The following is a 24,679-nucleotide window of genomic DNA, read 5'->3' as shown; positions in this document are numbered from 1 at the left end:
TTGATGAGCAAATCACTTTTGCCTGATTGGGCTTTGCACAGACTCCAGCTACCTGTTTTGGGAACGTCATTACACAACTAGAAGTGCGGAGCGATAGGCAAAATACCAGGAAGATGAGCGAGCCAACCGGGTGGCCAACCTTAAAGCACCTCTACGGAGGCAAGAAGATTTCTTGAAGAAAGCAATCAAAAAACTTAATGCGGCGGTCGAAGCGAGCTACATGGTCAGTGACATGATTGCTACAATGATTAGCGAATTTGCTCAATAAAAATACACAAATTAGACTCAATTCCAAAACGTGTTCTCAAGAAGTAATGGATACATACAGTGTAACGCATTTTTGTGTAGTCAACTGTCATCCATGTCTTGGGCCTATTTTCTGTGGAGTTAACTTGCTATAATTCATAAATCATTTAAAAGTGAGACAGCACAGTAGACAGTTATTTAGCTTTTTTTATTTTTTTAATAAATACTGTTCATGATGTGTATGACACATGTAAACATAATAACGGTGATGATGAATACAATTCCAACACAATACGTACATAAATATAACTATGGTGTATAAAATTTGGAAAAATACGCATTTACATTCATAGCAAACATTACTGTCATTAATTTCATCAGAGCTTAGCTCTTTGCAAAATACAGTTCATATTCAAAGAACAACAATCCGTGCTTGAATACACAAGAAGCCCTTTTGAACAAAAAAAAAATGTGAAGCAACTTGCACATGTTAAACGAGCACACTTTCCTGCAGCACACTGCAATTTATTAATCGGCCTGCTTTTCAGACAAGGATGCAATGAATGCACAGAACACATCTTAAAATGAGGCACCCGAGAGCAAAGTGAAATAAATAAATACATTTTTAAAGAGCACTGAAAACGTAAACATAACTACATTAAGATTGTTATCACCAGTGTTTATGATCATTATTCAGTGACATAAATAATGTATGCCAATAGCTGGTAACCATCACGATGCATTACTTATGCTGAAAGCTGGCAATGGTTGCCGTTTTCATCCTTTTTTAGACATTAGTAGCATAACAAGAAATGACGATGGAGTGTGGTTTGGTTCTTATTGCATGAGTTTTCTGAGGAGGAGATATGATTAAGCCTCCTGTACGTAGTGCAATGTAATAATCGTTTACTGTTGGATACAATGTTGTGCTTTGAATTTCTGATCCGTTATATTGTTACATGGTACCGCTTGAAAAAGTGATCTGGACAGCGGCGTAATCTTACAGCACGTTAGTATTACACAGAAAGCAAGCATACGTTCAAGCTCCAGTGCCAAGTGACCACAGAGTTTGGCCTACTGGATACATGTTACTTGGGAGCAGATTGGACATTTTTTGTTTTTCCACCACTAGAAGGCGCTTTCGAAAGAGACCGTGGCTCTTTCGCAGCTCTTTTCAAGGCGGTCTTAGGTGCCTGAGCTCCTGCCGCCGTCCTCTGCCAGTCTTCTAATTTCTTTGCTGTGATGGCCCCTTTCTTACTTGCCCCTGCAACATGTTTCTCAGCACCTGCTGCTTTAACCACACTGGATTCCTTCTTAACATCGGTCTCAGAGTTGGTTCGAACTCGACTTTTCCTCGCCTGACCTTTACTGTTTGGGTTTGATCCCAATTCCTGGGGTTGTTTTCGAGCATTGCCTGCTGCATGCATGTGCCTAAGATGGCCTGTTGAGGGGCTCACTGGGATCTGGGCTCCACCTCCGCTTTGTGCTCCTTGGTTCCTCCCTTCTTTGGTGGCTTCTTGTGTTTCGCTGCAGCTCCTCTTCACAGGCGCCCCTGGTCGGGTTTTACGCTCCAGCAGAGGGCTGAGACGTGAGTGGCGCTGGTATGCGTAGGCAGAACAACTCCCGTTGCACAAAGGGTAGCGAATGTGACAATGCGGGCAAACTAGCGGGTGGACCTGTGCGGCAGCGGATGCTGGTGACGGCGGATTTATCAAATATGGGAAGGCTCGCTGGCTGTGCCGCGGCCCTTTTGGGGAGTTCAGTCGAGATGATGGAGCTGTATGAGGTCTCGGTGAGTGACCGGATGCGGCCTGAGGCCTTGTGTGTCTTCCAGGTGGGCGGCTGCTCTCAGCCTGAACGGTTTGAATTTGGAGCCACTCCAACTGCAGGAGCCTCTCGAGGAATCTCTCCAAAGGCCCCACCGGTTTAGGCCTGGGGGCACCACGACCTTCTGTATGAAGAAACACCGCTAGCTGTCTAAGGCTCCAGGTGTTGAAAGGTGGAGGAAGAAAGTCTGGGTAACAGTGGGCGGGTGTTTCACTCTCGTCTTCATCATCTCCATTCCCATGAGGTCCCGGGATGTCCAGTGGGAAGTCATTCGAGTTAATGACCTCAGCTCGCAGGTTTAGATTAGGAGGTGTACAAGGAGTACAAGGTGATGGCAGCACAGGCAGCCTCTCTGAGTCAGATAGGTCACTGGCACTGTCACTGTCGTCAACCTTGTAGGGGTCCTGAAGGGCCTCTGGTATAGGGGCTGGGGAATGCGTTAGCGGGTGTTCCGGCATGTGTCGGAGGCCTGATATTGGGGACAGGGGGAGAGAGAGTGCGCGTCGATTCTTGCCCACCCCTCCATGATTCTGCTGTAGCTCAGTGCCGCATTGTGACATCCGTTGATGGTTTTTCCTTTCCTCATTTCGGTGCACACTTGAATGTTGGCCAAGTTGAGGTCTTGCATCTTGCGCTTCTGCCGGGCTGATAGAAAGATGGACATACGTGTGTGAATGTGAGCATTCAGTGATTGACTGTACCCGAAACACAGCCTTCATACAATACAAAGTTCATACCTGGCGAGTTTGTTTGTGTTCCGAAAGGTGCCAGATTTCAACTTGGAACTCCTTGGCTGTGAACCCTGTGAAAGCAAGCCTCTTTATATTGTACACTTTGCAATAATGTGAACGTTTTTTAATTTTTTTTTTTTCATTCATTCATTTTCTGATCCGCTTTATCCTCACAAGGGTCACGGGGGGTGCTGGAGCCTATCCCAGCCGTTTTCGGGCAGTAGGCGGGGGGACACCCTGAACCGGCTGCCAGCCAATCGCAGGGCACACAGACGAACAACCACCCCCACTCACAATCACATCTCGGGACAATTTTGAGTGTTCAATCAGACTGCCATGCATGTTTTTGGAATGTGGGAAGAAATCAGAGTACCTGGAGAAAGCCCACGCAGGCACGGGGCCACCCAAGTTAATTTTATGTCCCTTTAAATCCCATCCATTGTATAAAAACCAAACTTCATTTCAGTCAAGTCATGTTTATCTATCTAGCTCTTAATCACAAGAGTGTCAAATGGCTTCCCAAGCTGACAGTTAACAAATATCCATCAGCATCTCCTGATTTAGCCCCCCCCCCCCAAAAAAAATGTTGTCAGCGTCGTCTATGTTACATATTTAATATCTATTCACCTGCTCTACTGTTGCCACGATCTGGTCCTGACCTGGTCCTGGCAGGCCACTTTTCATTTGGCCGACTGCTTTCTTCATCTTCTTACCTTTCTTTAAACTGTGCAAACAAAGAACGGTCATCTCAACATGCGCCCGACACAAATCAAGTTTAGCACGGTGGATTCAATGTCCTACCCTGTGTTTGGTCCGCTATTTTCGCTGTTTTTGACGCGGATCTTCTCTTTGGAAACGACGCGTTTCATTATCGTGGATGCTGCGCGCTCTTGTATGATGGGCCCCATGCTGTAGTTTTGCAGCGGCGATGGTCATTTGACTCTATCAAGTAAATTCACACTCTAGCGAAGAAAAAGACCCAAATGGTCTATCGAATCAGATGTTCAGCTGTAGGAATAAGGATGTTAACACCCATTTCTGGAAAAGTACTGCAATGCATCATGCGTCAGTGTAGTCAGCTGCCTCTGCCGAGCGCGTAGCTGCCGTCTTCCCACTCATTTAGTCTCTTCTCTGCGGCAACACGTCAGCTTGGATTCCATTGAAGCAGTGGCACAACAGACGTATATTCATTTTGTACATCTCCGCGATGGCAATTATAAGATAAATAACTCGGTCATACAGGTTATTATTTTGGTTTGTCTCGCCTTCCCAGCCAGTGACAGGTTTGTTTACCTGCCAGTGACTGGCTCACTGCTAGTTGTGACGTACCCTGTCCATGTGCATTATGGGACTTGTAGTTGAAACTTTCAGGCCTGGCTTTTAAATCAAACATTACAGCCATGTTAGTTCGTGCGCTTCCGGTTGATAAACAGCCACATTATATCATTTGAGCAGAAGAAGACAGGCGCAAGAAACCATGCCATATTTGGCTTTAGTATGAGCCACTGATTTCAAAGTCACTCAAATTCCCATAAAACATCAGTTCAAGTGCTCCTTCCTAAACTGCTCATCATCGAAAAGAAACTCAGTTGGCACCTTTATTTTGTATGATGTTTGCGGGGCTAAAGTGAAAGATCAAGTCGTATTATTGTCGCCGAGGCTATCATACAGGAATTGAAGATCAAGTCGGGACTGCAGCCTGAAACATAAGCACGATTTTTATCTGGTGAGATAAAGTTTACGTCTCTTTTTAATGAATTTAGTGAGGCACGACTTCAACATGCAGCCTTGCACGTACTCGTGGAATACACGCCCACCGGTTATTTCCTGCTTTTAGTGTTTTTGTTTTCACATGCAAGTCTATACTCCTGCTATTTTCCATCAGCTTTGGACCATCACAGTGCATTTCAAGAGAAAGTTATTTCGATACTAAAAACGGAAGAAAATTCTGGTCTCCATTTCCATATCTTATCCCAGCAGACATTGGGTGAGAGGCCGGGGTTCGGTCGCCACTCAATCAATTCGTAGGACAGACAAACACTCAAGACATTTACACTGATTGGCAGTTTAGACTTCTAGATTTATTCCTTCGAAGAAAAAATATTCACACACGCCGTAGGGACACATACAATAGTCAGTGTCAAAATATACTTCCTAATCAGAGAAAAAAAAATACAAGTGTTTGTTAATAAAGCCCAATTGCAATTTTCACTTCTGTATTCTCCATGCATGCATGGCACCACGCTGTCCCTAACAATTTGTATTTACAGTCAGACAGAATAATTAATGTATACGCACATCAGGAAAAGCAAAACTTTCATAAATACTTTTGACTATTCATTTATTTCTCATAATTTTCAATAGTAATTATACACTATATAATATTTAATTCGAATAATGTATGGCTTACATAAATACAGTAGACTCCAATGATTGCCAACATTCTTTGCAGATGAGCACAGCACCAGTCCACTGACACCATGGACAGAGGGTGGTTTATTGGAAAAGAGAAGATTTTGCCGACAACATCTGAACAGGAGACACATTTGCCAAGTGCTTCTCGATTATTTACAAAGCCCTATATGGGCATCAATCTGAATGACGTGCTACGGCAAGTAAAAAGTGATGTGGAGAAGAAGCCGATTCCCATCCGTCCACCAGGTCCTCGGGTGTCACCGCCAAGCATTCGGGACGTCCACACTCTCTTGTGTGAACCTGTACCAAAATCCATTATCCGTCAACGCTCACAGTCTCTGCCAGCTACCACAGAAAAGAGAAGAAAATGCAGACATTTTGGTGTGCGATTTATTGACTCCCTGGGCCTTGATCTGGAGGATATCAAGTTTTTCAAATCCGGAGATGAACCATCCGTACCACATCACGTTAGTTTTCGATTGCTGATGGCTGCAGAGTTGGCCGATGGAAACCATTTGGAGATATCCTTGCCTTACTTACAGCCGCTTTTTGACCAACAGACCGGCGATCATCCAGGATTTTTGCATCGTCTTCTCAAGCACAAAGTGTGTCTCGAGAGAGTCCTATGTTTTGAATTCGGTGTGATCGGAATTGCCCAAGTGCTCAATCTGGATTTTGAGAAAGATGTAACTGCTCGCTATTCATTTACAGAGTGGAAGAGCTATGCAGAAACTAAGGCCTCGTGGGTCTCTACTAGCTCAAAGATTTGTGAAGGAGGAAGTCAACTCACTTGTGATGTGTTCCGTTTCCACTTGCCTGTCCCTCCATTCCTGCAGCCTGGGGCACTGTTAGAATTTGCCATCAAGTACAAGGTTTGTGGAGTTGAATACTGGGACAATAATTTTGGAGAAAATTACAAGTTACTTTGCCATCACTACAAGCACACTGTCCCCAAAGAATGTGAGGATAGCATGGTTCACTTTTTTTAGGATGCGGCGTTCAGGCACAAAAAAATGAAAAGCACACTTATTGAAAATAAATTGACTTTCTTGTGACATTGACAGGTGACTTTTTGCAAATAAATAAATGAATAAAAATACACCGATGATTTGTTGTTACGCATAGACTGTGAATGAACGTTAACTTTTGACATGAGAGAAATTAACACTAATAGCAAATGGATTTTTATCTGTCTGCAGCTTCCAAAAGTTAATTTTATGTCTTTTTAAATTGCACTATTTGATTTCAACTTTCACTTTTGTGTCTTTTTATTTTGCGGTATTTGATTTCATCTTTCACTTTTGTGTATTTTTATATTGCGGTATTTGATTTGCACAAGAAAGCACATGAACGTTTGGACTTTCATTGGAAAGGAGGTTCACGAACTATTCCATTACAGTATATTGAAAAGGAAGTGATCCCCAAATCTTCGCAAAGCCTAATGCCAAATGTGTGTCTTAGGGGGGTAACTGTAAAAAAAATAAAATAAAGTAAAAATCTTTTGTCGTGTGTTACTACAAACCATAAATAATGTCTATTTTGTGTAATAAAGATGTGACTAAATCACTGGTGTTTATTTTTCCGTAAACTGCACTGTTTACATCCACCATACAGAGTAGACTACATTTCTCTCTGGTGAATTATGACTGGCTGACAGTGGTCGGATTCACATTTTGTATTTGAATTTTGTCTTGATGGGCTTTGTTGTCATACTGTATCATATTTGATCGTTCTGACAATATGATGCAGATGAATTTGGGTAACATGCATATAAATATGAGCCATTCCAGATTTGGAGGACATTTTACATTCCACCCATCAAATCTTAAATAATCCACATAAAAAATACTAAAACATGCAGTTTCTTAGTAACTTGATTTTTATTGAGACCAGATCTATAAAACGACGAGAATATAATACTTGAAAATAGTTGTAAAAATACCAAACATGTCTGGAGTACTCCCGAGAAAGGCATTTTTTTTCTCTTGTCCCGACGCCCCCTAATGACTTAAATTGAATTTCAAATAAAACAGTTACAATGAAATTTAAATGTCATTTTTCGATATCATTTGTTTCATTGCTTTAGCTTGTAACTCTGGGAACATTTGTTTTAATAAGCAAAATATTTTAATTCATTATTATTATTATTCATAGGTGATACGGTGGTGTGACTGATTAGTACGGCTGTCTCACAGAGCAGTGAGTTCAAATCCAACCCCAGCCTGTGCGGAGTATGCATGCTCTGCCACCTGTGCCTGCCCGGGTTTTCTCCGGGTACAGTACTCTGTTTTCCTCCCACATTAACAAAACAAGCACGGTAGGTTGATTGAACGCTCTGAAGATCTAACTAAGAATAAAACGTTTAAATTAAGGAAACGAAATGAAATTATATTCATTTAAAAACCAGTTGCGTAACGTTCTACTTTTGGGGAATCATTAACACGTATGAGTGAGGGGTTGGTTATTCATGGTATCGCAAAAAGGTTTGGGGGTAAACAACATAAAAAAGGTTGGTAATAGCTGTTCGAAACCAATCCATCTGTACTGCCTGACGCTCTCGGTGCCCCGCGGTACTCGTCGGCGTCCGGCGCGTGTATAGCGCGCAGCGGCATTTTGTGATTGGTGCACTCTGAATAACCGAATGGGTTTCAACAACGCAACAAGTTTCCGAACGGTTGAGGTGAATCAACGGGTGCCCTGGACTCATTCCCGAACGTACCCTAGGTTGAACAATAACCCGGATGTTGGACTAGGAGCAGGCCATTGGGGAAATTGCCACCTGTTTATTGGACGACAGAATTTGGCGGTTGTACAAGAGACTGGAGGACTAGAGGAGTGAGAAAACTTGCCTCGCGAACATCTAACACCACAGTGTCGCTGTCGCCGTTTTAGTTGTAGTTCACCTCACTGTTGTAAGTTTATTTATTTTGCGTGCTCTAAACACGAAGCCTTTTGATGACCGCGTGCCATGTTAAACTTGCAAAGAGACTTTTAAGGTAGGGCTAAACCAACTCTCGTCTATGCCAATGTAGCCTCGTTGCCCTTTGTATATACAGAGGGTCAATACATTGACATTTTGTGACGGTTTTCTTTTATATTATGAGTCCTCAGCAAAACAAGACAAAGGGTTTACAGTGAGTCGTTTTCGCGGCAGATAGCATAAAGTCCCACAGAAAGTTCACAAGGTTTGGCTTTCGGTTGACATTTTAGGAAGACACTAAAATGGTCAGCAACTTTTACAAGCAAACTTAATATGACATCTAAACTTGAATGTTTTTGAAGTTGGCTGGCTTCACTGTCTGTACATGTGTCCCTCCACTTTCCCCCTCCAGATGTTTTGAAGATAAAACTTAATTCCACTGAAACAAGAAGAATGGCCTCCGAGGTACCGTATAACATGTCATGTTGTATACTGCAGTGTCATAGCACCACCAAACAAAAATGCTACAAAAAACATATCCAGTGGTCCCTTGTTTGTTCAGTTTGTTTCTTGACCGAGTTTCATGACCATTTCACCACAGTAACATATGCCATTAAAGCGTTGCAGCAAAGGAAAACAGACAAAAACTACTGTCACGTGTTTAATAAAAACAAACACAAAAAAGCAAAAATGTCAAAATTGTACTTTACGCAAGCATACTACAGCAATCACATCATTCAACAAAATGTACAGAATAACAGTGTGCGTCATTCAGTGAGCATTGTCCCCTTCCTTTTATTGAGCGTGCCTTGGCCACCATGGAGCAGAACAGTACGTATGGACGTATTGCGTACCCAAGGAGATTTTCTGAAGTAACATCGGAGAAGTCTGTCACAACAAAGCAGCAATATTAGTAGTTTTACACAGAGGATAAATAATGTATGCCTGTGAGTATTTTTCTTAAATCAAGAGTTTCTCATTCTTAAATCCACATTGTGCATTGCACAATAGCATAACAAATCTTTTTATGTATGTATGTTTGCATTTATTTATTCATTCGTTCGCTCATACATACATACATGTGTGGCGGAGCATATTTGCCCCAAATCTACGTTATCACCCAGGTGAGAATATTTGTCTGCTAAACTACAAAACAACTACAAGTTTAATGAAGCAATGGTGGAGACATAATGACAACAACAGAAATATTTTCGTTTGCAGTTGGAGAAGGCAATCACTGATGCATTGAAGAGCAGAAATCTGACAGCTCTGAGAGGATTCCTGCAAAACAACACAAATGAAGCGCTCAAATGTTCCGCACAGTTTCTCAAGAAATTGGATGATCTTATCACTTGGGTCTGCTAGTTTACATTCTGTCTTTTGTAATGGATGCTGCGCTCCAGGTTTTGGGTTGGACACTCAGTGAAACCATATGTATTTTTTGAACAGAGCTTGGATGAAAAAAATTTCAATGCTGCCTGTGTAGCCTTCGCGGTCCTGCATAATTGTGGGAGGAATCTGAAATTTCCCACGGGCAGTCAAGGAATATCAGGAATAATAGATCAAGGCTTGATCCAGAAGATAAGTCTCTTAACTATAAGCATACGGTAAATAGTTGGATACATAGAAGCGAAACACTTATTAATTAGTCTGATTTTTGTGCACATGTTTCAGTGGTTGAACAAATGCAAGCAACTGTGGATTCAGCACGGACCACAATGGGATAAATCCTTGTGCATCCTGTCAGAGGACTTCTTTGATGCTGTAACGGTGAGAGTGTCTGAAAAGCCAGTACATTGTACTTCCACATATTCTAGTTCATAGAATTTAAGTGATTAAATTGCTTTTGTGACAGATGATCCATAAAGCATCCAACGAAGGTATGTGTGGTTCATGCCTTTTTGCATTGTTTCATTCTTTACATTAATGTAATCTGGTATCATTTTGTTTTGGACATTTGTGGAGAATGTGAACCTCACACTTGACTCCTGATCATATTGATAACGTCATGATAACTTTTTCTTCCCCCGTGCATAGTATCCACAATATAATAACGATATCCCGAGAAGACATAATATTTAGTATTTCGAATTTTAGCAATTCCGTGATGCATTTTGAATGGCTGATATGCCTCCATATATTTACAGCAATGGTGGGAATCCAATCCTTCATGTATTCTGTCGGCCAGTTGGTAAACGATGCCAGAGTTTGCATCATCGTCAGAAAAGAGGTTTGACTTGCCGATTTTGATGAGTATTAACTTTTGCCTCATTGCGTGCTCTTCAATCCAATAATGTCCACACAGGCAATCTATGCATTGAACATCATTTTGAAAAAAATCACAGTGTCACCTGAGAAGGAAACAATCCTGACCTCACAGGAAGCCTCAGATCTGATGTATGTAAAAAATATTTCAAAGTGTTTTTACATTTAGTAAAATGACATTTAATTGTGTCCACTCTTCTTGCTCGTCATAATTGCATAGGATGAACCTGGCTGGTCAGATAATGCAGTGTGGGGGTAATCATTGTTTTAAACACCATCTTCCCATATTTTATCCATGAACACATTCCAAACTGTACAACCAAATCTCTGTGTCAGATTACGATTTACAGGTTGCTCTGATTGAGGTATTATTCCGAATGACCACCCCTGACCAGAGAAAGAAGCTGGCGGCCCACTGGTTCAGCACAGCTCAAGTAGCCTGTGCCTTTGACCAAATCCACCCTTCGGAGTTTGAGGCGGTAAAGCATTCATTATGTCTGTGTTTCCTAATCTTTATCAAGCCAAGGTACATAGATGATATAAAATAGATCAAATGTGACCAAAAAATGATAAGTGGATTAATTGTGTACTTTCTGCCATTGAGTGGAAGAGCATTTAATAACTGTTCCGCTACAGGAAAGAAATATGAACAAAGGCCTATGGTTTCAAAAAGATGACATTTTCGGGCCAATTTTGATGATTTTCCATAGCACACTTGATGATCTCTCACGACATATAAATGTGCCATGGCACACTGTTTGGGAGTCAGTACATTATGGTTATTATTGGCATCTACCTACTTTACGGCACTACCTGAAATGCATTGTGATTGGAATCCCACTCTCATTTTAGGATTGTCGAACGTTTCTGACCGTCGTGAATGGATCACAGGGAGACAGTCGAAGGTACACTCCTGAAATAAAATGTTACTGTCCAAGATGTGTTTTCACAATTCCGGTCTTAAAAATTGAAAATTAAATGTTAATATTTAGTGTGAAGGCTTCAATTCATCCCTAGCTAGAAATTTGTTAAGCAATTAGCACATCTGACTTACAGCTCTGAGGTACAAGGTTTGAACAGCTTGCAGTATATTCATGTTTTAGCTCTGTTGTTTCAGTAATAAAAGTCTTTTGGCCAGAAACTGGAGATATACTTGGGGCATTTTTTGCCGAAAAATTTCGATGACCAAATTTTCAGTGCATCCCTGGTGAAGACACAGAGAAACATGACACCTTCAAACTAGGATAGTGGACCGGGCCAGCCACAAATAGCGAAAATCCACATGAAATTGACGTCCATTGAAAAGGGGTGGGGGAAAAAAAACCCAAAAGAAAATCAACATGGAACACCCCCCCCCCCCAAATGTTTTAAAGGTTGAAAAAAAAATCTGAGCGTGCTAACCCGCAAGTATGTAGGGCTTGAGCGACGAATTCCGATGTCGTGAGAGTTCACTGTGCTCATCTTTCCATTTACCCTTTCCTTGAATGGTGATTATCAACGGATGTTGCAACAATGATGTGTTGGTTTCATCTCAAAATGTCCTCTCTCCTGCAGAGTGAAGTCATACCCATGTTTAGAGGTATATCTGGACAATTTCAAGGTCTGTAGCGGTGGCTCTTTATTATGTCTTGGTTGAACACATTCTTACACACAACCGTGGTTAAAAAAGGTGATGATAATTGGTCTGTTTGATGTTCCTTGTTCAATGCAATCGGTCTAAACGATGATTGCACACGCTGTCAGCTTTTGAAACCTGCTGATGACAAGCTTGACCAATTCTGGATTGACTTCAATCTCGACAGCCAAAGCATTTCTTTTTATTTCTCATTTGCTGATGAAAAGTCTTCGGTAAGTCAAGATGAATATTCAACGTCAGTTTTGTCTGATTTGTTGCATATATCTGAAGGAATGACTATTGGTATCCTCTTGATGTAGGCAGGTCTTTGGGATTCAATCAGTGTCCCTGAAAATGAAATTCACAGCTACACTGTTACAGGTACATTGTATATACTTGGAGACACAAGAATTGAAAAACATCCCTTGAATGAATCCATAAATCTGGTGTCAGGCTTACACAGCATGGCAAAGTTCTGAATTTTAACTACAGTATTATTTTTTATTTTATTATTTTTTTTTAGCAATGTAAAGGGAAAAAATGTACATAATGCGATATCCCTAGATGGAAATCACGCCTCTAGCAAAAGTGTTTAAAAATCTTATTTCTAAGTTTCAATTTGAAGCATTGCATCTTCTGAGAATGTCTTCCATACGAAAGTAAAATTGGTACTGCGTGAAATCCATCACTGAATTCAGTTGAAGTGAATCGTAAGTCCAATTAGGCCCTTGCGAATTAATTCAATCTTGGAAATCTGAATCAATTCTCTACCTATTAGTGTACCACTGAATTAGCATCTGATTTGTTGTGCGTGTGTCTTCATTTCCTCCAGCGAAGGGAAAAAAACAAATTTTGCAGTTACAGCTGTGTGAATTGGTCATAGCGAGTAGCGTCAAAGGATCAAGGATCACCATCACCTTCTGCTCGACGTTGGACATCCTGCAGACTGTTTGTTGCATCTATGGACAAAAAAAGAACAAAGTAAAACAGATATGCACGCACATTTATTAGCACGCAGATATGGTACTGGCCACCAGTAGAAAAAAAATTAATGCAGCATTTGTTTTTAGGATTTAATTTACCTAATTCCTCAATCTGGTAAATCCAATTTACGCATTCGGCAAAACTGGTGAAAGCACTTCCTTTCAGCACGGGTACACGATGGAGCCTTTTAGCAGGGGACACAACATTCATAGGAACTTTAAATCTGTACAGTTTTTTTGTTTTGCACACAATCTCTCCAAGAGCAACCAAAGGTGACAGAATCTGATATTTGGACCTTGTTTGTGTTATTTGTATTTCTATAAATAAGTGGTAACCCGTTACATGGATTTCACTTTAACAGATTAGGACAACATACAATAGATATTTAAGAACATTTGGGGAGTTGCTCTAACAACAAGTCTCCTTGCCCACCAGAGCGCAGTGGGAAAGGCATCCTCTGTATTCAAGAAACTTAAGATTCTCATTGAAGAGAATAAGTCCAAGGTAAAAGACGCACTCGACTCAGCAATATTTTTAGAGCGAAGATTAACATTACAGATGAGAAGACATTATTTGATCCCTTGTTGAATTTGTCATTTATAATGACGTGCTTTAAACTACTCTTGCGCTGTGCTGGATTTCCAACATAATATATTTTGAGACAAAGACAAAAATAACGTTGGTAGATAATTGTGATATACGTTTGACAACATGATGCTTCCGCTGGTGTCTATGGTCATAGAATGCGTCACTGTGGGAGCTAATTGTGAGTAGAGTAAGTCAAGCAGGGGATCAAATAATGATTTCCTCAACTGTGTGCGGCAGACAACTTAGACTGAAGTGTGCTGTCACTCTCCAGGAGAGTTTTGTTCCAGAGAGTCAGGTGTCCCTTGGCGACTGTGATGAGAACACTGCTTCATGTCTTGGAACTGCGCAGCAGACATCTTTACAAGTAAGTTTTTTGTACTTAACAGAGTTTTGTCATTTTTAAGAATTGATTCACAATCTTAGTCATTTCCTTTCAAGATCCCAGCCAGTGGGATGCATTCTGGGTTGACCGCCTTCAGCGACAGCAGTTCAAAAGGGGGCAAACATCGATCAAGTATGTGACACAAGATTGGGGGGGCAACTTGATGAGCATAAAGAGACTTAATTAAAAAACACTTCCCATCATTGACACATCCACATCGACACAACAGAATTTTTATCAATTATTGATCGAGTGAAGAGAGAGCCACTTTGATTGGGCGGATATCTGCTGCGTTCCATCCCACAATGATCTACAAAGACACATGCGCTCTCTTCAATCAGTGTTTTAAGGACGTCATTCTTTCAATTGTCATTTGAGGAAATAATTCCCTGGTACTTACTGCCCATTTGTGTATGATAGACAGTCCAGCCGAGACCAAAGGGAAACCATCTCTGGAGATGTGTCGTGCTTCTGATAGAAACAAGAGTGCTTACCTGGCGGAACGAAAGACCGCTGATGAAACCTTCAAATGTCTCAGGACAATGCAGGTAAAGGTTTTACCCCATACCATTTCTATATTTATGTCATTCTGAGTGGTCATGGAACAAAAGACAAGTATTCACCGTGCATGTTGTTGATCTTATTTGAGAGGGGAGACCAGACTTAAATTGTCACACTAACCCTATGAATTATGCCTTTGTCATGTATCCGTGCCATGCTATTTTTTAACGCGTACAATTGAAGTGTCATGTAATCATGTACGTATGCGTCATTCTCAGTGAGATTTTGACCCTTCTTGGAATCAGGTGGCTTTAATTTTCTTGACAGCCGTATTTACGCAAACGTTTATTTACCGCTCACGTGTGTCAGACTGATCTGGCTCAGTATGCTGTAACATCTGGTTGTTCGATCCTTTTGATAAATAGTGTGGAATTGGCCCTCACTATGATCATTTAATTCAGATCGTAAATGCAAGAGGCTTGATTTTTGTAGCCGGCCCATCTGCCCCCGCAGCGCAGTTGCTAGTGTATCTTGATTTGTTGTGCATGTACACTGTAGTAGAATTCATTTTTCAAATCGCAAAGGACCTAAAAGCTTCCTTTTGACCATTCGCTATGCTTTATTTTATTGCTATATAAGTGGGAGTGGGATAATGCCTCCTCCTCTCCTTACCTGTTTAATGCAGCATTAAAGCTGCCTTACCAAACGACTACCTGTGCTCGTTCCATAGCTCTGTCTATGTGCACCTCAAACGCCGTGCATCATACAATACAAAAGACATCTTTATTTATATAGCGCTTTCGCTGCAGCTGTAACACCTAAATAATAGGGGTGCATCGATCGATTGGGTGGGATCTGGATTAATGCCGGTTTCTTGAATTTTGGGAGGTCGTGATCGGCCGATCTCTTAAAATAAAAACGATCTTGTCCGCCCATCTCATCTCCTTCTGCATAGGATTGAACAAGTAAGTCGCTGTCAATCCTGGATTGGTGATCAGCCAGAAAATTGTGATTGATGCACCCCTATTAAATAGCATAAATTTGTGTGAGACAGCTGCTATCTATGATGAACATTAACAAGATATCACACAGAGTAGCCTACTGAAGAACACCTGCAGTTCATTCTGAGAATCGAACAATCTACCAGAACATTACCCAACCATAAACAAACTTGTTCCCAAGAAAAGATGCCACGTGTTGATCTCTTAAAAAAATATCGTAGCAGCAAAGAAAATTAAAATTGAATGTTTTGATCGAACTTTATTTCACATGAATTTTTTTTTTCTTTTTCATATTTCTTTGGTAGCATGTTCATATTTTGAATGTGGACAGTATAATTGAAACATTTTTATGCAGAATAACAAATTTTAAGTTACATTAAATTCAAGAGGATTTATGAATAACATTCTATCCTGTCAATTTCTGTTCACATTTGTGTCTGAAAATGTTTGGTTTTAATCTGTTCAATAAATGTTCTGTTCTGTTGGGCCCGCAAACTAAAGCATGCTTTCAGTTTTTGCCTCCTGTGCAATTGAATTTGACACATATGCTTTTGGCAATTCTTTGTTTGCTTCTCCTACAGAACATACCACTAATAAGAGAACCAGAAAGAAGGCGAGCAGGACAGGGCACAGACCAGTCTCAGGGTAGGTAATTGCTCAGCAGCTCAGTCAACCAAAACAATTTTTTATGTATAACAGAAACATCAGTCTCACTTACACTTCCAGAGGGTTCTGTTGTGCCCGACACACAGCCTTTAACTGAGAGAAACACGTAAGGACAACAACAAAGCTCCGTAGCTCATTGCCCATTTTCTAAAATGTTTTTTGGTATACTGCATGCGATACAGTGTGTCTGATCATTCTTCTGTGTTCATCTTGCAGGGGTCAGAGGAACAAACTGTCACTTTCGAAAATACTCAAAAGGCAACCACCCAAAAAAAATCCTCTGGCAAATTCTGGTAATCCATGTGCATTTTCAAAATTACATTGCGGGTGCATATATTAGGTCCAAATTTGAAATTGTGTTCCAGTTTTATCTTATTTTACAAAAAGCTCAATTTTTCTGGAATACCTTGTCCGAATTTCAAAACTCATGGTGGGTTGTACTCAACCTCATGCATCATTTTCAGACTGTAATTTTTGGAAAGTCTTGTCACTTTGCTACCAAAAGCTATAAAGTATATTGACAGACAAAATCTTGATATTTACACAATTTTAAAAATGCAACTTTGTGCTCTTTGTAGATCAATGTTCAAATGTCGCAAAGAAGCAAGAGCACCCCTTATCTGCCCAGATGGCTACAGGCTCGAGTAAGGGAAAGCAGATTCATAGCAAATCTGCTCGGCACCTGCAACAGGTAATCAGTGAGAGAAGCGCAGAGTTTGCGTCCAAAGAAGGTGCCACAGCCATGACATTGATGTCTGATCAAAAGAGCTTGAAAGAAAAAAATCCTGGCGGCTCAAGAGATTTGGAGCTGCGTATTCCCAAAGAGCTACAACCCCAGGGGAAACGACATGACGAAACAAAAAGCAGAGGCAGGCAATCTTTGGTGGCAGCTTCAACTGAGGCATCTACATCCCGCCAGGAAAGAAATTCAAATAATAAGGTATAATATGACTGTTATATGTGTTTCGTTAAAAGAAAAACTTATGATGCATTTTATGTGGTCATGATGATGATTCTGTCCATGTTACAACCCGAAGTCGAATACTAATTTTAAATACCCCGAACACCAACATTTGAGTGCTTAAGAGGCCCATATTCTGTTCACTGCATTTGGTATTGAGAGCTGAAAGCACATCATTCATTTTCAGGCTAAAGTTATGTGGTCCAAACATATTTCATGCATGCGTAGAATACGCAGCAATATTATGACTAATCAAAAGTTGTCCACATTTAAGTTTGACATGCCATCCAGGTGATCTGTTGCAGATAAATGCAAGCTCGTCATATGATACCTTTTTGTCTTATTCATTGAGGGAGCTAAGGAGGCTATAGACAACATGGTGAAACTCATCTCAAGCCATTATAGCAAGACTAATCAATGCAATGAAAAAGTTGGAAGCATACATCAGCGCTGGATTCAACCTAACATCAGCAGGTACACACAAATCTTCATTGCATACATCTGTGTTGTTCTGCAAGAATTTAACATAGACGAGATGCATCCCTCCGCTGTGTCTTATATTTTTACCCTTGTGTTTGACTTCTAGTGTCAGTTTGCTTTCCGCTGGTAAAGTAAGTAACCGCTACTTTGAATATCTTATCGCTGAGAATAGCCTTGTTATACATGATTTTCTCAAGATGATTTTTACTTACCGTAGAAAGATGCACAAGCAAAAGAGGTAACCAAATCGCACAGTAAGATCACATCAAACTGTCCAAACAAAAGGTGATAACATTCAACAGAAAAAAAATTGCCCTTTTGGATTCATTGCTAGATTTGACCACTTTTCTCCGTTGTACAGAAATGATGTTTTCGAATTTGGCATTGATGAATCATTCACCATCAGGGTAAATACAGTGTTTTTCTAACTTATATCTGAATGCAATATTATTAACCTGCAACCGGTGTTTGCCACATTATTTTTGTATAGGAAGTGCAGAATACATTCCTTGGCAAATGTGCCACATCAAGCAAGTATGTTGGCTGAATCTGGGCTGCCATTGTTCTACGTGGTTAATGAATAGAATAGAGAATAGAGTTTGTATTGAAATGTATCTTATTTCACTAAACTTTGGGTGATCGGCAGAGATATCCATGGCTCTTCAGTGCACCTTACAGCATCCAGCAGAAAACAACAGGCAACAAAAGTATGTTTCCTTTTTTTTTTTTTTTTTTTTTAACTTTTGTAAATCACAATTTAATGGTCTGTGTACGACCCGTACTTTGTAGGAGAAGCGTACTGGAAGGAAACATCTCGTCAGTGGCACAGACGATACCAATTCCCCAGATGTCAGCTGGCTGAGAGAGTCAAGCGAGAAAGCCAAACTCAAATTGACATATGCCAGAAATCAACCAATCATGTCCAAAACATTTCAGCCTCATAATTCAAGTAGACTATTTGTCTTGTTCCGAATTATACAGTATATTAAAATGTTGATAAAACTAAAATGCTGATAATATGGTTAATTAGCATATTTCCATTTTTTTTCTTCAATTTTTCCCATGGTAGAGAAATTCCCGGTTGTGCCCCAAAGCACCCCAAAACCTGGAAAAAGCAATGCAAGACTCAACAAGGTAAGGAAGAGTACAGAAATAAGCTAATGATACATTACTACAGTCAGCCAAAAGTTGTTCACTAAAACGCAATTCATTTGTAGAAGGTAATGGAATTGTCAAAGAATGACATTCCAGAAACTGGCGGCGAACCCTTCAGTGTCAGCAAAAGACCCCGGCGAAGTACGGCCTTAGCCAAGAGCTACAAAGAGCCAGACACAGATGACAGCCTGTCAGAATCTGAGAAGCCTCAAGCAACCAAGGTAAGGACCTTTCAGAAATCGTGTCACTTGTTTAAAAAAAAATATGTTAAATCACCAGACATTTATATCACACAATGATCAAACGCACCCATACACGTATCATTCATACTATTTTCCAGCAGGCACGTGAAATTCCTCAACCAAACAAGTCCAGTGTCACAAAAGGTCATGCCCAACAACAGACGCCAAAGTGTCCTCGTCTTAACCACAAGACCCCCGCTTTCTCCACCGAGAAGATGCGATGTAAGTAATTTAAGAAATGTCGAGACGTGTTGTACTGAAATTTGTTAGATTTGTACTTAGCGTAAACAAGGACACCTTGGATTTGATCAATGTAACGCAGTTGACTAATGCAAAATAGTGTTTGTATGGCTGTATGTGTTTTCAACATCCTTCACATTCAACCAAAATATCGTGACTAAATGTACAGTATTATCTACAGTGGTGTGTCCTGTTTACCCCCAGTCAGTGGCAGATTTTTTTAATCCTTGTAGTGGCCAAGGCTTCTCCTGTCCAAAACAAAACTTGGAAAAACGTTCTCAACAATCAATATCCATTTTTATGTTTAATAAAATCCACATACACACAGTTTCTGCATTTCTGAGCTTCAAATCCTCCGTTGGCTGTGACGGAATTCTGTCATTTTGAAAAATTTCTTCATTGACCAAATCCGGTGTCTCCCTGCAGCATTTTCATCTTGTGAAATGGACTTTATATCATTCTAACTAAGATTATATAGTACAATGTTGTGTCAACTGTTTGCCACTTGGCATCCATTGCAGTCTGGTCATCCTGGAAAGGATGTGTCCCCTTCTCAAGGATTCTTATTTTTCCACAGATAGTTTTTTTTTTTCTTTCTTTTTTTTAGTTTTTCCTTGCCCTCCTGGTGTTTAAGATCACGGGATATCATTAATATCTGTCAACAGTGGGCATGTGAAGCCCTTTGAGACTGTTTTTGATTACAGGCTATATAAATAAATGTGACTTGACATAAGCGGTGACGTGAAGATAAGCGGTTCGGATGGATGGATGGATGAAATAATTGAATTCTTATTTTTTTGCAGTTAACATAAAACAGTATGTACTGTGACCTTATTGTCCATCTAAGACAGCTGTTTGATCGTCAGTGCTTATTTTGGACCCTTACAGTCTCTGACATGTCCGCCCAGACCCCGGAGTTGGCCTTCTCCCCTCTTGTCAACCTACCACTGTCTTCCTCATCAAAGGGGGTAAAACACTGTCTCACGGTACTAATTATCTGATGGTATTTTCTCATGATTGTCGTCAATTAAAATCTGCTTACAACATGTTAAAGACGTTTAAGAACAAAACCTCAAAATGATTTGAGGGCTGTTGCCTGGAATCTGTCAGTTTTGTGATTTATACACACCTGCCACATGAAAGTCACGAATGTCGTGCGGCAAGGTACTTGACAAAATGTAAAAAAAAAAATAATAATAATAATAATAATACGGAAATTCGGACAAATTATGAAGGAAGTGAAGTTTTGTAGGTTGGCAGATCTGGAGTCCGCATCACTGCAGATGCTGCACTGATCTGCCTGTTGATCTAATTCCTAAATAGTGACCTGCGAATTGGCAGGATTTCAATGTGGTAAATTTTGTCAAGCAGCACCATATACAGTGTACACTATTCTCCATGTTACTTTTCCTATGTCGCTTTTCACTCGGCATATTTTTGTCAATCATTTTGACATTGTATTCTTTCCTATGTGTTCCTTTTGTTTTTAGAAAAGTATGAACCAGCTCTCTTCATCTCCACTGTCCGTTTCGCCCGTGTTGACACCCGCAAAGCGGTCCCCCATTTCCGCTTCTTCCCATTCACAGTTATCCGGAGCCACCATGAATCCTGACTTAAATTATAGCTTAAGTCAGGAATCTGCTGTTTCTCAGGTTTCCCTCAGTCTGTCATTGACCATTGGAGTTCAGCAAAGGACACTTGCCTCACAGGCTGTTTGTCAGAAAACAGAGGTAGGAGCCACTACGGTATATTTTATGTGGATGACGAGTAAGTCACTTTGATATAATAGCCACCCACATCTAATACGTTTTTCATCTTGACAGAAAACACCACAATCAAATCAAGATTCTCCTGATACTCTCGTCTCAGGTAAACTTTGATTCAAGCAATCTTCTTCTGTATTTCATGCTGCTTCATCCACCCACAGAGTAATGTCTCTAACATGTGAAGATGATTGATATTCAGATATTGTAAAGGCTTCTGGAGTGACGAAAGGAAATATCCGCCCCATGTTAAAATTTGCCTTGTTATATTTTGATGACAGGACCCAGTCGGAAGCGCCACATCTCCCTGTGCAGTAATTCTGAGGAGAAAGAGAGACAAAAAAGAAAGCGCCTCCCGAGCATGAAACCTCGTGTGCTATTCAACTCGTGTAAGAAAAAAAGATATTACCAATACATTACATTACATGCATACATTAATCGCACCAACTTATTTCATAGTACTGAATTCCTTTTTGCTGATATAAATGCAAGATTAAACTAATGGTACTGTGTGCTTTCGGAAAGTTAGGCTGGAAGAGTCGGGTCGCCATTGCAATACAATTTGGATGAACAAAGGTTAAATAATAATGAGAATGATTGAACTAAGTCCGAATGAAGTTGAAAAATATCTCCCACGGGCGTGTGGATTTATCTGTCAACTGCAGGTGCTGAGGAGAACATCGAAGGTGAGATGACCACCTCCTTCTCAGTGATGACAAATCACTTGGACACAGATCGGGGTAATGGAGAGATGGACTTGGAGGATTTAGAGTTACCGGATGTTCGACTTAACCTGAGTAATCTGTCCCCACAACTCGCCTCCAAACTAAAGACAAAGTTCCAGGTTGAAAATGTGCTACTCTATTGGATATAATCACCGACTGTATTACTGCTTACTGAATACCTGTTTGCATGATAAAGCAGTTTTGGAAAGCCTATTCACATGAATTTTCTAACACTTCCAATGGTTTGAAATATTTTTAGATTCAGAACCGCTTTAAGTTAATGGATAGTTATTCCAAGGAGAATATGAAGACTGTCCAGCAACACATCTCCTCTCTCAGCATGCGACTTCGCAAACACAGGTCAGTTCAGCCAGCATGGACATAAATATTACCAAGGAAACATGTTTGAAATGATGCAACGTGTAATGCATGTACTATGGCCTATGGCTGCCGAAGGCCACACTCTTTGTTTCCCTTGAATTTATTTCCCACTTTTTTGAAATTGAATGTTGAAATGATGCGTTTCCCTTCCATATTGTGCAGGACTCAGAAGTTTGAAGATGTCAAGAATGTCTTTCTGCAAGAGATCCGCAATCTGGAGCAAGGGAAGGCCATGCTTAATAGCATGGAGAAAAACCTGAATGTACGCTGGCTCTCTCTTATCTACACATGGCACGCACCCACATGACCTCACCTGCGCGCACACAAACACATGCACACACACACACAGACACAATGTCTCTTGTCTTGTTTAATAAGAGTGTATGATTTGTTGTGATTTCACCAGTGTGTGATAAGTGTATGTATGGTCTCTTTTGCAGAGATGCTTGGAAAGGCAGCACACTTTTTTCCAGTCATATCATGAGCAGGAAACCAAAAGGTAAAGTTAGTACTCTGTGGTGCTGTTTAACCTACCGGTGAATTCATTCTTTAATGCTCAATATCATTCTCTCAAAAGAACTGCTTACAACCTGGATTGGTTCCTATCAAGTTGCAGTGCAGTGCGGAGACAGGCGACTGTTCACTCTTACATTCTCACCGTCACTTAGAGGGAACTGAACCAATGCTGCTCGCACCAAATTTCACCAAATGTACACGACACTGTCAGTGACAATTGTTGTTCATTTTACAAAGAAAAAAAATGGCAAGAACACATTGTCATTTGTTAATTCAGAGATTGTAATCAAGTTGTAGTTGTTTTTAAGTTTGCTAAAATTGAAGAGTCCACATGTATTCACCACATTGTGCTGTATGGTCTCTTTATGAAAGGTGGTCGAATATGTCTGTTAATTCTCTTATCTGGACTGCAACTGCAACAGTCAGATTCCAAAGATATGTGATGTGGTATGATTTTGCAAATGTTGAAATGCACTTCATTTCTACAATTTACCAGTATTTTGCCATTTTCTAATCTGGTGAACCCCCACTCATCTAGCATTGAGGTCCTGAGGCGAACTCTGAATGACATGCGCTCGAGCCCCGAGTACGAGGAGCCGTTATTCATGTCCCAGGTCTGAAACGGCTTTTAATATAAAATGCCATCTTGTGTGTATCATCCTTTATGAGCCAATCAATACCTTTGTAACATTCCGATCTTCTCATTGTCTTATTGGTGAACTTGTGCCCACCGTGTCATCGCGTGTGTTGCCTCCACGTTAACAGCCTGTCACTGTTTGCAGATGGCGCATCTTAAAAAAGACATGAAGTCAATCCAAGAGCGCCTCCTCAGAACAATGGTAAGTGACCATGGCGCGGACGAATCCGTTTCACACCAACGGGGGTATTCACGATTGCATTTTGTGTCTCCCACATCTTGGTTTTGATTAGTTTACAACAGAGGTTTAGCGCGCAAGACTTATTCAAACTTCTCCACTCGGTAGAACAATTGCATTCTTCATGTTCATCTGTCCAATTGCAAATTACAATACACGAAACTGTCTAGATGTCAAGCGAGACGTATTTTAAGCAGTTTTCATTCTGCCCGTGTGTGTTGTGCAGCACGAGGAGGCCTTGGAAGGTTTGAGGAGAGGTCTGCGTGCCTGGGTACTTGTTGATTGAAGTTGAAGTTTTAAGTGCAAGCTAAGTTACACCAAGTTTGTGTAAATAAGTGCATAATAAGTAAGTCTCAAGTCCAAGTTAAGCTACACTGTTACAGTTTGGTAATATTATATAAGTGTTTAATACCAGTGTCACTGCTTCTGTTAATATGCTATATGATTTAAGTGCAAGTTGTTTCTGTTTCACCGATTCTTGCAAATGTAACTTTTTAAATCTAATCTTGCTTTCTTGGCGTGCAGTCATTTTTGCGACATTAAATGTATTGTTGTTAAGACTTCCATTTGTGTGTGCAAAATTGACAAACCATTCGCAATCAATGGCAGTATTTTATAGTTGAGAATTCCATCAAAATATGGATTCCGGAAGGAAACTCAAGGTTTTTCAACAAATCTATTAAAAAGTCCACATGTTCGTTCAGTTCCTTTTTTAAAAAAAATCTAAAAGTTGGACAAGGTAAATGAGTCTTCCTTTTAAGAAAAGAAAAGACAGTATTTTGAAGTCTTGTTACAAAGGTGGTTCTCTTTTCACTGATGTTGACATACTGTTTGTCCAGTGAATATCAAATCCATCTCCAGTCAAGTGACACGTTACTCAGCAGTTAAGAAAAAGTGGCCACATGCACGTCTTCTCACGAAATGTCCATTGTACAGTACGAAATCCCCCCAAACCCCTCAACACTGACTCATTAACAAAACGTATTTATCCTCGTTGCCGCTCATCCTGGGAATCAGAGGACTCCATACTACAGTCCTCCCCCACCAGTCCGCTGACACCCTGAAAGGCCAGTGGTCTTCTGAACATGAAGCGGTGAACATCATCTCCTGTCCAAGCAGGAAGAAAGTTAAGACTCGCTGAAGACGGAAAAAGGCCTCCAGGCTTGTCGACAGTGCAGTGTGTGATAAGTGTATGTATGG

General features: G+C 40.5%; 3 protein-coding genes across 7 annotated transcripts; 2 read left to right on the top strand and 1 right to left on the bottom strand.

Moving 5' to 3' along the window:
* Window positions 1–301: 301 nt before the first annotated feature.
* fam217ba (family with sequence similarity 217 member Ba) lies at window positions 302–4,102 on the bottom strand. 3 transcript variants are annotated; one of them, XM_019888045.1, is made up of 4 exons: window positions 3,571–4,102; window positions 3,432–3,528; window positions 2,811–2,875; window positions 302–2,730 (listed from the first exon to the last, which is right to left on the bottom strand). In XM_019888045.1, exons 2-4 carry the CDS (start codon window positions 3,507–3,509, stop codon window positions 1,335–1,337), a joined length of 1,539 nt encoding a protein of 512 aa, XP_019743604.1. In that variant the 5' UTR covers window positions 3,510–3,528; window positions 3,571–4,102; the 3' UTR covers window positions 302–1,334. The 3 variants fall into 3 exon arrangements, with proteins under 3 accessions (XP_019743604.1, XP_019743602.1, XP_019743603.1); XM_019888043.1 differs by having other exon boundaries at window positions 3,606–4,101; XM_019888044.1 differs by having other exon boundaries at window positions 302–2,718; window positions 3,606–4,101.
* Window positions 4,103–4,241: 139 nt separating this feature from the next.
* On the top strand, window positions 4,242–6,785 carry ppp1r3da (protein phosphatase 1, regulatory subunit 3Da). Its single transcript, XM_019888048.1, has 2 exons — window positions 4,242–4,530; window positions 5,257–6,785. Exon 2 carries the CDS (start codon window positions 5,285–5,287, stop codon window positions 6,206–6,208), a length of 924 nt encoding a protein of 307 aa, XP_019743607.1. The 5' UTR covers window positions 4,242–4,530; window positions 5,257–5,284; the 3' UTR covers window positions 6,209–6,785.
* Window positions 6,786–7,922: 1,137 nt separating this feature from the next.
* On the top strand, window positions 7,923–24,640 carry sycp2 (synaptonemal complex protein 2). 3 transcript variants are annotated; one of them, XM_019888077.1, is made up of 45 exons: window positions 7,923–8,131; window positions 8,552–8,604; window positions 9,361–9,495; window positions 9,589–9,720; window positions 9,805–9,909; window positions 9,995–10,019; window positions 10,287–10,369; window positions 10,445–10,536; window positions 10,625–10,659; window positions 10,741–10,883; window positions 11,257–11,309; window positions 11,959–12,004; window positions 12,148–12,252; window positions 12,340–12,400; window positions 12,852–13,000; window positions 13,439–13,507; window positions 13,863–13,955; window positions 14,030–14,105; window positions 14,394–14,521; window positions 16,057–16,120; window positions 16,202–16,247; window positions 16,358–16,434; window positions 16,720–16,832; window positions 16,908–17,081; window positions 17,464–17,576; window positions 17,689–17,713; window positions 17,800–17,867; window positions 17,944–17,989; window positions 18,073–18,116; window positions 18,229–18,289; window positions 18,372–18,531; window positions 18,652–18,716; window positions 18,800–18,958; window positions 19,078–19,201; window positions 20,108–20,187; window positions 20,710–20,949; window positions 21,043–21,088; window positions 21,264–21,371; window positions 21,648–21,826; window positions 21,967–22,067; window positions 22,251–22,350; window positions 22,529–22,587; window positions 23,143–23,218; window positions 23,387–23,443; window positions 23,706–24,640. In XM_019888077.1, the coding sequence occupies exons 2-45, from the start codon at window positions 8,593–8,595 to the stop codon at window positions 23,763–23,765; spliced, it is 3,987 nt and encodes a 1,328-aa protein (XP_019743636.1). In that variant the 5' UTR covers window positions 7,923–8,131; window positions 8,552–8,592; the 3' UTR covers window positions 23,766–24,640. The 3 variants fall into 3 exon arrangements, with proteins under 3 accessions (XP_019743636.1, XP_019743635.1, XP_019743634.1); XM_019888076.1 differs by having other exon boundaries at window positions 17,455–17,576; window positions 19,081–19,201; XM_019888075.1 differs by having other exon boundaries at window positions 7,924–8,131; window positions 17,455–17,576.
* Window positions 24,641–24,679: the final 39 nt, after the last annotated feature.

Source organism: Hippocampus comes, unplaced genomic scaffold (genome assembly GCF_001891065.2).
Source record: "Hippocampus comes isolate QL1 unplaced genomic scaffold, H_comes_QL1_v1.1 scaffold14, whole genome shotgun sequence".
Taxonomy (NCBI): Eukaryota; Metazoa; Chordata; class Actinopteri; order Syngnathiformes; family Syngnathidae; genus Hippocampus; species Hippocampus comes.
Note: the sequence above shows the minus strand (reverse complement) of the source record. Positions and strands in the feature narration are given on the sequence as shown.